The sequence below is a fragment of the Oreochromis niloticus genome, linkage group LG13, assembly GCF_001858045.2.
Source record: "Oreochromis niloticus isolate F11D_XX linkage group LG13, O_niloticus_UMD_NMBU, whole genome shotgun sequence".
Classification (NCBI taxonomy): Eukaryota; Metazoa; Chordata; class Actinopteri; order Cichliformes; family Cichlidae; genus Oreochromis; species Oreochromis niloticus.
In genome coordinates this window covers 22,512,603-22,527,927 of record NC_031978.2, presented here as the reverse complement: position 1 = coordinate 22,527,927, position 15,325 = coordinate 22,512,603, and the positions used below count along the sequence as shown (strand labels likewise).

General features: G+C 39.2%; 1 protein-coding gene across 1 annotated transcript in view; it reads right to left on the bottom strand.

Moving 5' to 3' along the window:
* kif16bb (kinesin family member 16Bb) overlaps positions 1-15,325 on the bottom strand; it is a 36,049-nt gene that overhangs the window by 19,753 nt on the left and 971 nt on the right. The window contains exons 5-16 of the mRNA XM_013269014.3: positions 14,133-14,230; positions 10,987-11,102; positions 10,754-10,896; positions 10,356-10,524; positions 9,514-9,633; positions 9,208-9,383; positions 9,043-9,102; positions 8,894-8,962; positions 2,997-3,116; positions 2,827-2,878; positions 2,607-2,744; positions 1,193-1,272 (exon numbers count right to left, since the gene is read on the bottom strand). Of these exons, the coding sequence (XP_013124468.1) occupies positions 1,193-1,272; positions 2,607-2,744; positions 2,827-2,878; positions 2,997-3,116; positions 8,894-8,962; positions 9,043-9,102; positions 9,208-9,383; positions 9,514-9,633; positions 10,356-10,524; positions 10,754-10,896; positions 10,987-11,102; positions 14,133-14,230 (1,341 nt within the window). The remainder of the gene's footprint in view (positions 1-1,192; positions 1,273-2,606; positions 2,745-2,826; positions 2,879-2,996; positions 3,117-8,893; positions 8,963-9,042; positions 9,103-9,207; positions 9,384-9,513; positions 9,634-10,355; positions 10,525-10,753; positions 10,897-10,986; positions 11,103-14,132; positions 14,231-15,325) is intronic.

Genomic DNA, 15,325 nt, shown 5'->3' with positions numbered 1-15,325 from the left:
ACTCGTACACTGTTCATTTCACAGCATAGCTCTAGATATATGGAAAATAAAAAGTAAATGAGTGTCTTTTGAAATGACAGAGCAATGTATTTATTTGTTGCCACAGTGTTGATGGTTAGAGTTGTTTTTAATTTATACTGGTATTTATTTTTCCTTCAGTTTAAACTAGTTTAGCATCAGTAAATTTGCTGATTGCAGCTATATGCAGTTTAAAAATGTTCAGAACAGTGAGGATAAGAACTGAACGCTTGCAACAGAGTCCATGCATATTGTGCATGTTGCATTTACAAAATTTGGACAAATGAGACTTAAAGCCATATTGTGAAAACACCCAGTTTTAGTTTTTAGTTACAATTGAATCAACCGTAATAAATTTGAACAGTAACAACTGCTGCGGCAGACTTTCAGTTGTCGAGTACATCCTTCTCTTGAACTTTTTAATAGCGTCAACATTTTCTACTGCAATACTGGATGAAATGTATCCAAGTCTTCTTACATTTATTTTATCACCAACTTAAAAATATGCCTTCAATAGATTTTCTCAGGAATGCTTTACATTGATAAATTACTGAAGAGAAAACAGTGCCTGCAGCATCCAAGAGCGTGAGGGAGTTTGTATTTTCACACAATGCTTCTTTAAAAATACTCCTGAAAGCCAAGAGGAAGCTGTTGCAAAAAGGACGAATAGCAGCCAGCTTTGAAAGGCACTGCACCTGGCCTCCTTTCAGGAACAGCAGGAGGCTTTTCTAGCGTGAGAAAGTTCTAAAGTTGGGAACATATTGTCCATGATATGAGCCAATTATTCAAAACCAACAAAAAAAAAAAGAAGAAAAAAAAAAAAAGAGAGAGTTTTATATAAACAAGCAAAAACAACCTGCACCGATTGAAAAGCTCATAGTTAATATTTTGATCAAAACAAAGACATATGGATCCCACTGGTGGTGTGGTGCAACTTTCTCATGTAGATTTTGAACATGATTTCAATATGAGTAATATTTGTCAAAGGTAGCAGGCACGCTACCTACTACAGCAGGTAGTTATGGCAACAAAGAGCATGATGTTCACTTGCTTTTACAACATTACAAGCAGAAAATGCAGCTGAGGCACTTTTTTCCCCCCAAAGACGCTACACTTTAGAAAACGTCTAATAGTATCTTTTCTGCATGTGGTGGTTTTTAGTATTTTACCATACCTCGTATTTCAGTCTAAGTTGGGAAGCAGTCGGTTGGTTAAACCAGAGTGTGGCTCCTTTTCCCAACTGTATGATGGCACCTAAAAGGAGCCCAAAGAGATAATACATGAAAAGAAAATGGGAAAATACCAATTAACCAGTCATTATGAACTTCATTGCGACTTGGTGCCCAAAATAAACAAATAAAAATAATATGATGTGATTCATTGTGAAAACAACTGGTACAGTCGAAATGACAGATGCCGGTGACAAATCTGCCAGGAAATCTTTGGAGGTGTGGCACAGTCTGCATAATGCATAATTTTTCTGTTGCCATGAGAATCTTCCCTTCGTTGTGGGATACCAGTGACCCATATCTACACTGAACACTGGAGAAACTCGACAGAAAGCACAAAAATCCCCCACACAGTTTCGTCTGGTGAGTTAATGAATTGCCATCAGGAACACAATCCCCGATATGATTGGCAGTGGACAAGACCAGGGGGATAATTTACCAGAGAAAATGGTCCAAGGAAACTTGAGAAGTCTTGTAAAGCTACAGAATTGAAGTGATATTGGGGTTTATATATATATATATATATCAGACTCACGTTCATGTGGCCATATCCACAGATTTTCACGAGGTCTCTCCCGCTTTTCCTTCTCCTCTCTCAGCAGAGCGAATACTAATCTTGCTACTACTAATGACTTCTGACGAGTGACAAAGCACCTGAGAGAGCAGCCTGTGATGGAATCCAGCTGCTGTTGGGCTGAAAATTACTATCATTTGTTCAAGAAAATAGGTTCAGATGCAGCCGTTTCTGAAGGGGATATTGGATAAATTGAAATGCTTATAAAAGAGACTAGCATAGCCAGGCCCTGTGCTGCCTGGCTCTGTTTAAAGTTTTTATCTCTCAAAAGCCAAGCAACGGGGATGTGGAAGCAGGAAACAGTGAAAGCTCCCAGCCCTGGCAAGAAGGGCCGGCTCAGGGGGGCCAGAGTTCCAGCCCGGCTTGCCTCTGTCCTTTGAAAGGTTAATGTTCTGGCCCACTTCAAACCTGTCGGCCCTATCAACTCCATCTGCCAATTAAATGGAGGGCCTGGGGCTTTGTCTGGAGCTTTGTCCGGGGCCTCTCGCCCTTCAAAATGTTTAGTAAAAGAAATGGCATCTACCCTATGGAGAGCTGTGTTCAGAATCCGCTCATGCCCCGAGTGCACGGCAGTAGGAGAACCGGGGAGATAAAGTGGATTTCATTTGAAGATGTGATGCAGCGATCATATATAACTGCATTCAAAATGGATGAAAGTCGTATTGGCTCCCACAAGCCAAACGATTATATATGAATGAGAGAGAAATCTTTTTTCTTATAGATTTCCAGCACCAGTGTTCATTAAAGAATGTCAAGAGTAAATTAGATATTACAGAACTGCTTACCCTGAGTCAGCTGGCAAGGATCGGTGACCACAGAGCCATTGACTAAGCACAGTGCACCATCCTGAGGGAACAGGGTTACAGTCCCAGCAATGTTCTCAAGCACACAATGCACACTGAGGAGCCCAGGCCCATGGAGCACTACAGTACAATTGTTAAAGTCAGTATAAGAAAGCAGCTGGCAACCTGAAGTAAGAAGCATGTTGTTAAAACCCCAACTCACCAATGTCTTGAGTGCATGATGCTTTGCCGCTTCCAATTATGGTTCTGCCTTCCTATAGATTAGAAGATCATAAAAATACACAAAAAGTTGTTGTGTGACAAAATAATTAAGACACTTTCCGATTAAATCAGGAGTAGTGCATAAATATGAAGCTCAAATAAACTATTCACTTTCAAGTAATAGAGGGTGATTCCAGTTTTTTGCAGATCTTCACCAACAGCAATAAGGTGAGGCAAACAGCAGTCCAAGACCACTCCACTCCCCTCCTTCCTCAGAGTCACCGTCTCCTCCTATGGAGCACAAGAGAACATACCACAAGACAAAAAGCTTATTTAATAGCCTGTAGCTGGAGTGGCATACAATATAAAATAAAAATGCTGACAGACATTTAATGGCAACCAGCAGAAAGCTGAATTCTTTATGACTGCTCTTCCTTGCCTGAAGGCCAAGCAGAATTGCAGCATTCCAACCATGTGTCACCATGAAACAGCAGATTGGCTACCGGCAAGAGAGACACTATGAATCATTTAGATTATCATGGCGAGAGTCAAACTGTACATTGTGATCAGCGAGTGTGACAGACGCAATACTGCTCACCCTCAACACATACACACACAGGTGGGTGGCATACCACGTGCTGTTGCCTTTAGTGGTACATAGCAATCAACATACTATAGAGCTTGTAAAGTATGTTGCCGTTACATGAAGATGGCAAACTTCCACTGCTTTCATTTCAATTTACAGTGCTGCCCAAAGCAGTGTCGTATGGAGGGCCACACTAAAGTGAATGCCTGTGCTTAGTTTTTAATTTTTTCACCATAAAACAGTGCATGAGTCGGCACCAATGTTAAAAATCACAAATCAATTAGTGAACAGCATTAAAGAAATCACCACACTTAATTAACTTATGGATCATTACTGCACTGTAGTTATAGATAAAACATTAGTTAAATCAGAAGTCAAAAAATAAGAAATTACATTATTAAAAAAAAAAAAAGAAATCTGTTAAGGATACCTCTGCTAAATAATAATTTGATAGTGTTATAGCACCTCTCTATGGAAATCCGATAGGTAGAAATATCGATTTAATCCCCAAAAGCCATTTCTAAAGCTCAGGAAAGCTACACTTAAAAGTCTGATCTGCTTCATATTCCGCTTCACTGCCTCCAGCAATTGTTGCAGAGGAAATGTTGCAGCATTAGTCAGACAGCTATACCGCATACGTGTCTGTCAGGCAGTGATATTCATTTTACTTTGTATAATTCCTTTCTTTACTTGACTAAAAAGGTATGGTTCAGTTAAAGAAAAGACCTCACAAGCTGCTGACTGAGTAAATACACAGAGCAGTTCATTTGCCAATTATAAAACAAGAAATTTTACACTTTCGGATGAACTGTAGGTTTAAATGACACAGAACTGAGCAATAAAGAGAGAAACTCAGCACTCCAAGTGTTTAACCTTTTCCTCCCAATGTAATGGCTGTTGCTCTTCAATAACCCAGAGTCTACCCATGTATGAGTGCCCTATGACAAGTATCCTCCTGTTAAGCTGGTGGACCATTGCCTCACATTGCCACGGATTAGGAAAAGTAACTTTCAACCTCATCCTGCTGCTCTATCGAATAGATTGGACCGTGAAGCGAGAGACGCGTCCACCACCAGCACCACCTCTCTCATCGGCAGTTGCGAGATTGAAGAAATCCTTTTTTTCTAATGAAGAAGGAGAGGCATCGACCACAGCCCCTGTACTTAATTAAAAGGGATTTTTCACAGACTTCATTAGGAGGTGAGGAGCAGCCTGGCAGATTAATGCACTGTGTCACTTTCCTCAGACACCAGGAACAGATGAGATCCTCTTATTTTCCCCTCACATTCACACACGTAACAGAGACGCTTGCTCCTCACCACACCCAGTCACTCTGTGTGTAACGCAAGGACAAAAAAATAAAGGTCTGTTTTCAGACTCAGGCAGCTGGTGAACATACTGTAATTAACCGTGGCCTAGACCAGCAGCCGGGCTTGGACAGCATTTAGGATTCCATTAAAAGCCATCATTTGTGGTTGGGTAGAATTTTAATGGACTTTACAGCACTTTGACAGGTCAGGTTCCCGACTTAGACAATATGCATTTCAAAACACAGTCAACCAATCGTCTTTTCCGACTTCTTTGTCAAGTGGAGCAACTTGCCAGAACAGTTTACGAAAAACCAAATGGCATTTAGATTTCTTTGACACATTAAAAAAGGTTAAATCCCAGATTGCAGTGTTTTTAAAAATGACATGTAAAAGAAAGGCACGTTTTCAAATGGCATAAAGCCTTTTGTTTGCAATGAATGCTAGTTAAGAATTGAATAAGAATCAAAGATCTGGCACCTCATTAACAGTGATTTCTTTTTAATGTGCTTTGTTATCTGGGAGCATACTACATGTGAGAGCTGAATTTCAACCAACTGGTTATCAACTGTTGTTTTATTAGCCTGATATGCCTTCTAGCCATCAGCATGTGGTCATGCATTCATGCATGCAGTCAATAGCTGTCACATGCAATGCTTTACATAACATGCTGAACTTTCACGGATTCAAGGAGACTGCAGCAACGTTAACTGTTATCTTACCACTATGTCAAGTTTAACCGATTTTAGGGACAGAGCAAGAAGAGTGTAAAGATGAAGTCAGGACCGCTATAATAAAAACAGATTGTTATTTTTATCTGCATAATTTATATTTGGCATTATGGCCCTCTCCTCCTTCCAGATCACAGAGACAATCCTGCAGTACCTCGAGTGAAGGTGGGTTGCAAAGTGGGTTGTGTGTTCTCCAATAGTTTCAAAATAAAGATGATAACTAAATAAAAACTAATCCATTAGGGACAAAAACTATCATGAAGTCATTAACAAAAAATGAAATGAAATTTCTGGAGATATTCTGGAGAAATGAGATCCAATCAGAAATAATTAAGTTGTGTTAGAAAGGCAGGCTGGGTTAGTTCCCCCAGGAATTATTTGTAACTGTACAACTAGCTCCCATGCTCAAAGTTTCTCACAAAAAAAAAAACACAACAAAATATCAACACCTGGGAGGAAGAGAAGTCATATGGACACTTTGGGTTTTATATCAACTGAATCAACCTCACAATCAATGATCTCAGGTTAACTAAAACTAAAAGAATTCGGATGCCTAAAAAGACATTTAGTCAAAAGGCTATGATTGAAACTGAATCAAAATTTGCTGATAAAATTAACACTGGTGGTTTGCAGGTGTACATCAAGGCCATGAGCCAGCACTGTGATCAGCTGATTTGTCAGGAGTCAGTTAAGAACACCTTTGTTTGTTTTAACTGTGTTCAGTTTATTAAAAAAAAGAAAGAAAATCTGTTTTGAGCCAACCTTTACCCACATATGAAGAAAGGCCTCTTATACAGATTGTGAAATGCTATAATAATTACATTGTGTTAACTGCTGACACTACAAATAAAATTCACATAAAACAGAGCGAGGCTCAGAGCAGGGTTTAAGTTGTGCTGTTGTGCTGATTGTAGCATGTCTGGGAAATGCAGAGACTACTAGGATCAAAGAAAAGCCGTGGTTCATTTTAGCTTACTGAAATAGAAGTCCCTCCCACAACACTGTGTTACAAGGGGACCCAAAAGGTTGGCTGGGGGAGCAGGGTGCAATTCTGCTCATGAAGTAGGAACTACTTACAAATATCTGTGCGTGCGTGTGTATATTATAATTTTGTTTAAGTTTTTTTTTCCCCACCCCCACCGTCCTCCTTGCAGTAAAACATTTAACTTTACCCTCTTCCTGCCTTTTTTGTTCTCTCAATCTCTTGCCGCCTCCGTCTGGTAAGAGGCTGCTCCGGAATCCATCTCATATTAATTACTTTCTCTTTCCCACATGCCCTGTAACCAATCTGGGAAGCTGACGATGAATAACTTTGCATTCTAAATCTGCTTTGAATACAGAATTCAAAATTCTGTTTACACCGCTCTTGGTCAACTTGTCTCCTTAAGGCCTGAGCAGAAATTCTCATCAAGCTTTCAGCAACAGGATGAACTGAATTAAACACAAAATATATGAAACTTGGAGATGTGGAGAAGACTGTTCTTAAATTAAAAACCATATGCTAGATATAGAGAACAGGTAACATACATAAAACCCATTTCCAACCCTTTGTCTCATATGAAACATGTTGATGCCATACTGCATCTGCATTCAACCTTATAGCTTAAGCTTTTTTTCCTCCCTTAGGTGCTTTTGCTGAATTTTAATATGACCATCTTCCATTTTGCACTTGAGGTGCATCTCTGTACTGATCCTAGTACAGACTCCACCTCTAATATCTGCAGCATTCCATGCAGGAATCCCGCTTATCATTTTGCACCCAGGCAGAATGCAAATGCACAAGAAGACAAATGTCAAATCCATAAAGTCAATCATCAAACACTTAGAGTTTCGCCAACACAAATGTGCCTACCGGTCACCAGTGCACTGGCCTTTTCGCCTAGGTGTCACATTGTATCATGCATTTTAACCAATGTGTCTACATGAATGAGCACAGCTGTTTTAAAAAAAAAAAATTTAAAAAAAAAATGGATGGGTGGTGTTGCCTTTGAGCATAAAGTTATCACTGCTCGAATATGCAAACAGATTTATACCATAGTAACTCTAATTAACATGCTGGACAGACAGAAATGAAAGTACCATATGTCAATAATCAAGACCTCTTAATTAGGATCCGTGACAGAAGCTAATGAGTTCCAATACATGCTCGGGAATAAAAGGGCTGTCAAGCCACTAAATGTCACCTACTAACCACCATCAGAATAGAATGTTAATTATTCACCGTACACATATAGCTGACATTCATGTGTATGGTATTTAAATCCTTACACAACGTCCTCATAAAAGCAAAGTAAACCTCTTACTTTGCTGCTGCATTACTAATGGCTGACACACACATATTCAGACATCTTTCAAAGTCTGAATCAACAAAATAGCTTAACGCCATGAAAAACCACTAAAAGGAACGCATTAATAGCATGTATAATGACAGAGACAAGAGGTCACGCCATACTTTTCATGACTGGCACGCTTCACGGTTGAATGCATAATGCAAGACGCTTCTTGGCTAAACACAAGGAGACCCAAACAAACGACATTTGGTGTTTTTTGGGAGGTCGGGCATAAACTCAGCAGAGGAAGAGAGTTAAGTTTGATTTTCGGCTGTTATTACTGCAATTTTTTGTTTCACCTTGGGGTCTTTCGAGGCTGCTGCCACCCCATTCTTGCCTCAGAGAAGTCGTATTTGTTGAGGGAGAAGACATATCTGTTGTGTTTCTCTTTGTAAGACTCCCCAAACACTGTTGCAACCCAATTTTACAACCATTATATGAGCTCCCCTTTTGGATGCCACTTACATCCAAATAGATGTAAAAATTTAATTTAAATGCTAGACTGAGTCTACTCCCCGTGAAGCAGTTATTCACAAGACTTGGAGTGACACCAGCTGGCAGGACCTCCTCACTACAAGCAGTAATACCTACTAAACCTGCTTTGGGGAGCTTGCTGCTTTGCTGATTAATAGTGGTAAACACCTTTTCTGTACTCTGTGCCCTCCTGTTCTAATCACATGTTTTTCTGCTCCAAACTTTAAGTGGAATCATTTTTATATTTTTCGTAACATAATTTATTATAAACACAAATAATTCCAAAGAGGGACATAGACATTAGGTAAGCAGCAGGGACGCTTAACATTACTTTAACACTAGAATAAAATGTGAAGCATGTTAAAAGAGTTTATCCAACTCTGTGCAAAAGAAAAGCAGGTACAGGAGTTTGGGCTGTCTGTACAATCTGATTAAACGGAAGAACTACAACAAACCCATTCAATGGAACAATGCAGGTCAACAAGTACTCTCCGGTCTTATTATGCTCTAGCTCATATCCAAGAATCAAATATAACCCGCTGGCATTTGTGAGTCAAACAAACCAACGGTAAATTGGCCCCAAGGATTCTCAAGCAGAAGTTCATATTTAAATTCATGAATGAATGAATCATTTTTGTACCTGCAGAATATTCAGTGTCTCCCTCCATGTGCTGCTTCTGTTCTTGGTCAATGCTACTACCTGCAGGGACTGCAGAAATAACAGGTTTATTATTTACAAAAGGGAACTTCAAAACGCCTCTCGTCTCTATTCTGCAGAGGATGACTCACCTTTGTCTCATTCAGCTTCTCCTTTACGTCCACGGAGGATAATGGCACCTCACGCCCAACCTAAAGCAACAGCGAGAAAACAATGCAACCTACAATATAAGCTTTGAATAAGAAATACTATAAGAGGTTTATGACTCCTTCTGTGAATGTGAGCATATGTAGGACCTGAGTGGGTTCTTTTAGTAGTTGATTGAGTTTGGTAACCTCTGCCTGCAGCTCTCTCATCACCTTCACACTGCCATTATCGTTCACTATGGGAGAGTTCACTATGTTTTTAGCTCGACTGGCAAAACGCAAAGTGTTCAGGGTCTCCATGTAGTTCACATCAGCAGGAGAAACGGCTGCCAAGAGGGGTCATCAAGAAGGGACATGTTCATGAAAAGTGTGAAAACAAAAGATGGAAAATAAAAGAATTATGTGGTTAATAATGCTTCCAATATCAAGAACAGGTAAGAATTAAGTATTACATACTCGCTATCATAGTAGTCTTAGAGTTTCCACCCAGGCTGTCTTTAAGCAGCCATGTCAGCACAGAGTCTCTGTAAGGAATGAAGATCGGTTTTGTTGTTGACACTCCTACACCAAGGTCAGCTGAGAGTATCAAAAAAAAAAAAAAAAAGTACTCAGTCAAATGCTAGAAAGGTAAAATGTTTCATCCACAAGTTATATATAAATTCTGAGAACTAAATTCTCACTACTAAATATGTATTCTTCAGAAAAAGGCATCAAATTATGGCTGGAATTTGCATTTCAACTATAATTTCAAGGGTTGGTTTTTTTTTTTTTTTTTTTAATTACATGACTGTACATAAAAAATGGATTCAGCCACTGTGATATCCCTCACTGATCAGTGAAGTTATGTCTGGATGTCTCCACCTTAACACTGTATACTGCACTCATGCAGTAGCAGCAAGGTAGCCCCCCATTAAAGCACATCTTGCTTAATATCCTTTATTGTCTAATTGACTGTAATTTGCAAAACAAATATGTTACAGCAAATAAGACTTGAAAGAAAAGACTGAGACATAAACCCATCTCAAGTCTTTACTGAGGTCACCGATCAAGGAAGCATCTCACAAACATCTTGACAATAAACCTCTTTAAAAAAAATAAAAATAAGCAGAGTCGCCCTCTGCTGGCCATTGTAAAAAGTACAGGTTTAAGAGCCCGTCTGCTGCACAGCTACATCCATCTTTCATGTAGATTTCTATGTCAAAGAGTTTGATTTGACATCTAAAAAAAAAAAAAAAAGAGAAGGGGTGTAAATTGGTCCCAAACAGTAATTCCACAGTAAACTGACTGACGGCCTTTACCTAGAGCTGAGATCACATGTCCTAATGTGACCAGAGATTTGTTGATGTCGGCACTTTCCTTCAACCTGCCTCCTACTGTGCGTGTGGGATCAACTTTCTCGCTGCCTGCCAGGTCTACCAGGTGGATCTTACTCACTGTCTCGTATAACGGTTCTGCATCAAACCACACCTGTCCCAGGAAACAAAAAAAGGCAATATCACAGAAGAATATACTTGGGTGTATAAGTGATATCACAAACAGAGAAAATTAAAGTCTATGAAAAAATAACAACAATGGATAAAGTCTCGTAATTAGAGTTTTTGGGGAATGGCTTTTGTTAACACCCAAAGATCTCTAGGAAATGTTTTACTTTGGCCAGATTTAAACATCAAAGATATGTCCAAGCACTGTGTTTCACCTGGGTGAACATTATGGTGAAGATGGCATGGGAGCGCCTGCTGAAGTCATTCACTCCCCTGCTGGCTGTGGTGCGGTTGGCATTGCTGAGAATGATCAGGCCCTCCACTTCACTGTAGCTTTGTACTACATGCTTGGACAGATCTATGAGTTATAATTTTGTGTATCAGATTTTATGCATTTTATGCAAACACAGCTAGGATGGACATAGAATACAGGATAAAACAGTCTTACTCTCTACATAGGGACCATGCCTGGGATGCTCCCTCACGCTCAAGCCCCCATCATCAGCAGGTGATGCTCTCTTTTTAAGAAGATCCTGCACCCGCTCATTGCAGATCTCAAGATAGCTGGTACAAAGATAAAAATAAAACGCAAAGCCATGATTTATTTTAAAAGGTGACAAAGATGCAATGGAATATCAGTTTTCATTGTTTATCTGCATATTGTGCCACCAAATACCAACAGACCAACAAAGTTACTATTAACTGTCTAAGAAAAGAGATGCACAGTGAGGCCAAATTGTTGTTCTTGTGGCGTTCTGCATGTACTGGCAAAAAAATAATCAAAAATATGGAAAGCAGGTTTGACGGAGTGCTTTAATCAAAGTTATGGTGCATCTGTGCAAGACGCAATGGGACTAGCGTCTGATTCAAAAACAATGCGAGGCATAAAGCAATTAGGCTTTAGAGAAGCATGCATGGCAGTAATAAAATGGGAGAAACCATGTCCTGCTCATGTAGCCATGTATGTTTTTTCCTGGCACAGGGCCGAGAACTCAGACAGCAAACTTAGCATTTTGTTGTTGATGTTGTTTTATTTTTTTAGTTTTATGTATTCTGAGAAAAAAAACGCTGCCGCTGCTTTCGGTTATAAAAAGAAAAAAAAAAAAAGAACAAGTACAGATGTGTTAATTGTCAAATGTTGTACCTGATTCTTTTTGAGATATTCTAAAAATCACGGACAAGCAAAGGCGATCAAATAAAATCCAATTATAGAGTTAATTTAAACGCAAATAATGTGCCAGCAGCGCACATGCAAACAGATGGCAAAACAATGATTTCAAAGTAGTTTGACTTAAAAGCAGCAATTTTATCTCCTAACATAATAATTTAGGGGAACAGCTGGGACATAAAACACACTGTGATGAGATTAGATTTCATCTGGGATTTTGAACATTACAGGGTTATAGCAATAAAACTTTGTGCCTTTTTCTGGTTTCATTACATTTGGGCCTTTCAATTTTTCTAAATGATGTGACTGTTCCAGCAAAGTGAGAATAATGATGAACGCCTCTTCCTTTTAACCATCACATCCAAATTATTTAATGAGACCAGTCCCATGTGCACGTGTGTGTTTTTATGACATTACTCACAGTACCCAAAAAACATCGATAATGGTTTTATGCACATTTTGAACGGTGGGTTTTTTACCCTTCATTACTGCTGGCCCATTTATATTCTACAATCAAGAACAACTCAATAAGAATCATCACGGCATATCACTCTGAATTCTGAGTCTAGGAATAAGTTACCATCGGCTAAAAACAGTAGACCTTTGCACAAAGTACAAAGTTTCATAGGCATAAACAACAGGAAAAACTCTGTATCCAGATGCTTTCCAGCAACACCAGTAGTTTTATAAAACTGTTTAATGCTCAAAGTCTTTTTAATATCCTTTTAATTCACTGGCCTCCATGTCTCTTGTGAAACAACAGTATTGCACACGTTTTTGCTTCATATCCTTCGTTCTCCACATTCTGCATGATAATTAACCTGCCCAGCAAAGCAGAACCACCTCTTTAAATTTGTTTCCCTTCGAACTGGTTGACAATTCTCTCTGAGATTAATGCCTATATAAAGTTTCATTTCAATTCAACTCAAGCTGATCTATATAGCACCAACTGACAAGAGCCATCTCAAGGTGCTTTATACTGCAAAGAGCCTAAAGTATTCTGGAAAACAAAAAAACAAGGCAATCAGACGACCCCCTATGAGCAGCAATTTGTGACAGCGGGAAGGAAAAACTCCTTTTTAACAGGAAGAAACCTCTGGCAGAGTCAGTATCAGAGAGGGGAAAGAGAAAAGAAAATGGAAAGGCAAGAGCATAGGGAGGAAAGACAAAACTTAATGACAAAGTGCTCATTGCATCACAGTGATCTCCTGCAGCAGAGTGAGCCTGTAGCAGCATACCTAAGGAAGGATTCAGGGTCACCTAATCCAGCTTTTATCAAAAAATGAAAGTTTTAAACCTAATCTTAAAAGTAGAGAGGGTGACTGTCTCCCAAACCAAACTGGGAGCTGGCTACACAGGAGAGGGACCTGAAAGCTAAGGTGCTACCTCCCATTCCAGTTTAAGAAACTTAACAACAACAAGTGAGCCAGTCTGAGAGCAAAGTGCTCTATTGGGATAATATGATGGTATGAGGTCTTTAAGATACGATGGGGCCTGATTAGTCCAGACTTTATATGTCAGGGGAAGGATATTAAATTCACTTCTGAAGAGAACTTAATATAGAGGAAATGTGCTTTCTAGTCCCTGCCAGTGCTGTTGCTGCAGCATTTTGAATTAACTGAAGTTTTCGGTAGAAATTTTTGGAACAACTTAATAATGAATTACAGCAGTACAACCTAGAAGTAATAAATGCATGAACTAGTTTTTTAGCATCACTCTGAGGCAGGATCTTTCTAATCTTACAGATATTACACAAATGCCAGAAAGCAGTCCAACATATATATTTAATTTTTGCATTGAAGGACTACAAGATTCCTCACAGTGTTACTGAAGGCCAACTTCAGTAACAGGTTTTTAGGGCCAAATATTGCAACACTGGGTTTGTCTGAATTTAGAAGAAAATTAAATGTCACCCAGGCCTTGATGTCATTAAGCTAACCCTAATAACTGATTTTTGTTATCTGGTCTCATGGATAAAGAAAGCTGGGTACCATCTGCATGGCAATGAAAACTTATGCTATGCCTTCTAATGATACTGCTGAAGAAATTTACTGAAGCATGTATAAATGTAAATATAAATGGTCCCAGCACAGAACCCTGTGGAACAATGACTAAGCTACATGTGTTAAAGACTCCAAATTTACATGCACAAATTACAAACTGACAGATTTAAACCATTGGAGCACATTTTCTTTATTATCAATGCTGTGTTTTAATCTCTAATAACATTTTGTGGTCAGTGGTATCCAATGCCACCCTGAAGTCTGTCAGGACAACCGGAGATGAGTCCACTGTCAGAGGCCATAAAAATATTAAGGAAAAAAAAACAAAACTTGAAGGTCCATCACTGACAAAAATTAAGTTTCTCTCTACTGAAATATGATTTCTGAGCACATGTTTAAAAGTTAAGTTTGATGGTTCTTTACCTGACCTCTGTGTGGAACGTCACGGCATCGCTCTTGCTCCTGTGAGATATCTCCCAGAACAAGCCTTCACAGATCCGTGGGATTAAACCTTTATCGTGCTGACACATTAGAAAGAAAACAAAATGATACAGACACTTTAAAATGACAATTATGCTCCTTCTATGCTCTTTTAATTTGGGTGTCGTACTATGTAATGCTGTGCCATGACCACAACTCAGTATATGCAAAGTCTGCTGAATAACACAAACAGCTCATCCTGATATAGAATTACTGAAGCATAAAAGCAATTCCAGTCTGAGCTACATGCCCTCTTGTTTTAATTACAAAGTAACAGATAGTAAGCATTAAAAGCCATATATAATTATCTGGGATGTTGACAGCAGCTCTGGTGATGACCTTGCAAAAGTCTCCTGGTAGACAAGCTGAAACCTCACTGATAATGTGAAATTCCCATTGCTGCGCAAGGTGAGGGGGGAAAAAAAAAAAAAGCGGTGGGTTGCTGGCCTCATCAAATTTTCTGATTAGTAAGGAGAAACAAACACACCTGATGAGGCTGCTATCAGCCAGCTTCTAATGCGGTGAGAAGTCAGTGCTGTGTGCACAGTGGGGTTAGCACTACCGCAGTGTAATCTGTAAAGAGCTGTGAATGCTGTGACATCCCATAAGTCCCTGATTATGGTCGGGTTTATTTACAGGTCACATTTGGCATGCATTTTGAAATGAGGCATGGAAATTAGGCCTTGCACCTTGAATAAAAACAAAACTAAAAAAAAAGGAAATGCAATTTTTCACCACAAATTATTCTGGTAAAAATGGACAATAAAAAAAAAAAAAAAAAAAAAAAAATCTGAATGAAAGGCATGCACCTTCAAAAAGGGCTTATCACAATTATTGATGGCATGTCGAAGGACAGACTTGAACCATTGACTCCTACAGTGAAGGGATTCAGTCCCTATCCACAGGGCACGATGACTCACAGGAACAGTGTGAAAATGAACGAATGTGAATAGTACACTGTGACCTTTACAGTCACCAGCTCTCAAACTAATTCTATGTGAAAGTTTGGACTGATGTGTGTGACAGAGCTCTCCATCCCTGTCATCATAATGAAAGCACCAAATAAGTATCTTTGAGATCCATGCTTTCCCTCAATTCGACTTTGAGAGACAATATTAAGGTACCGGGACACCACA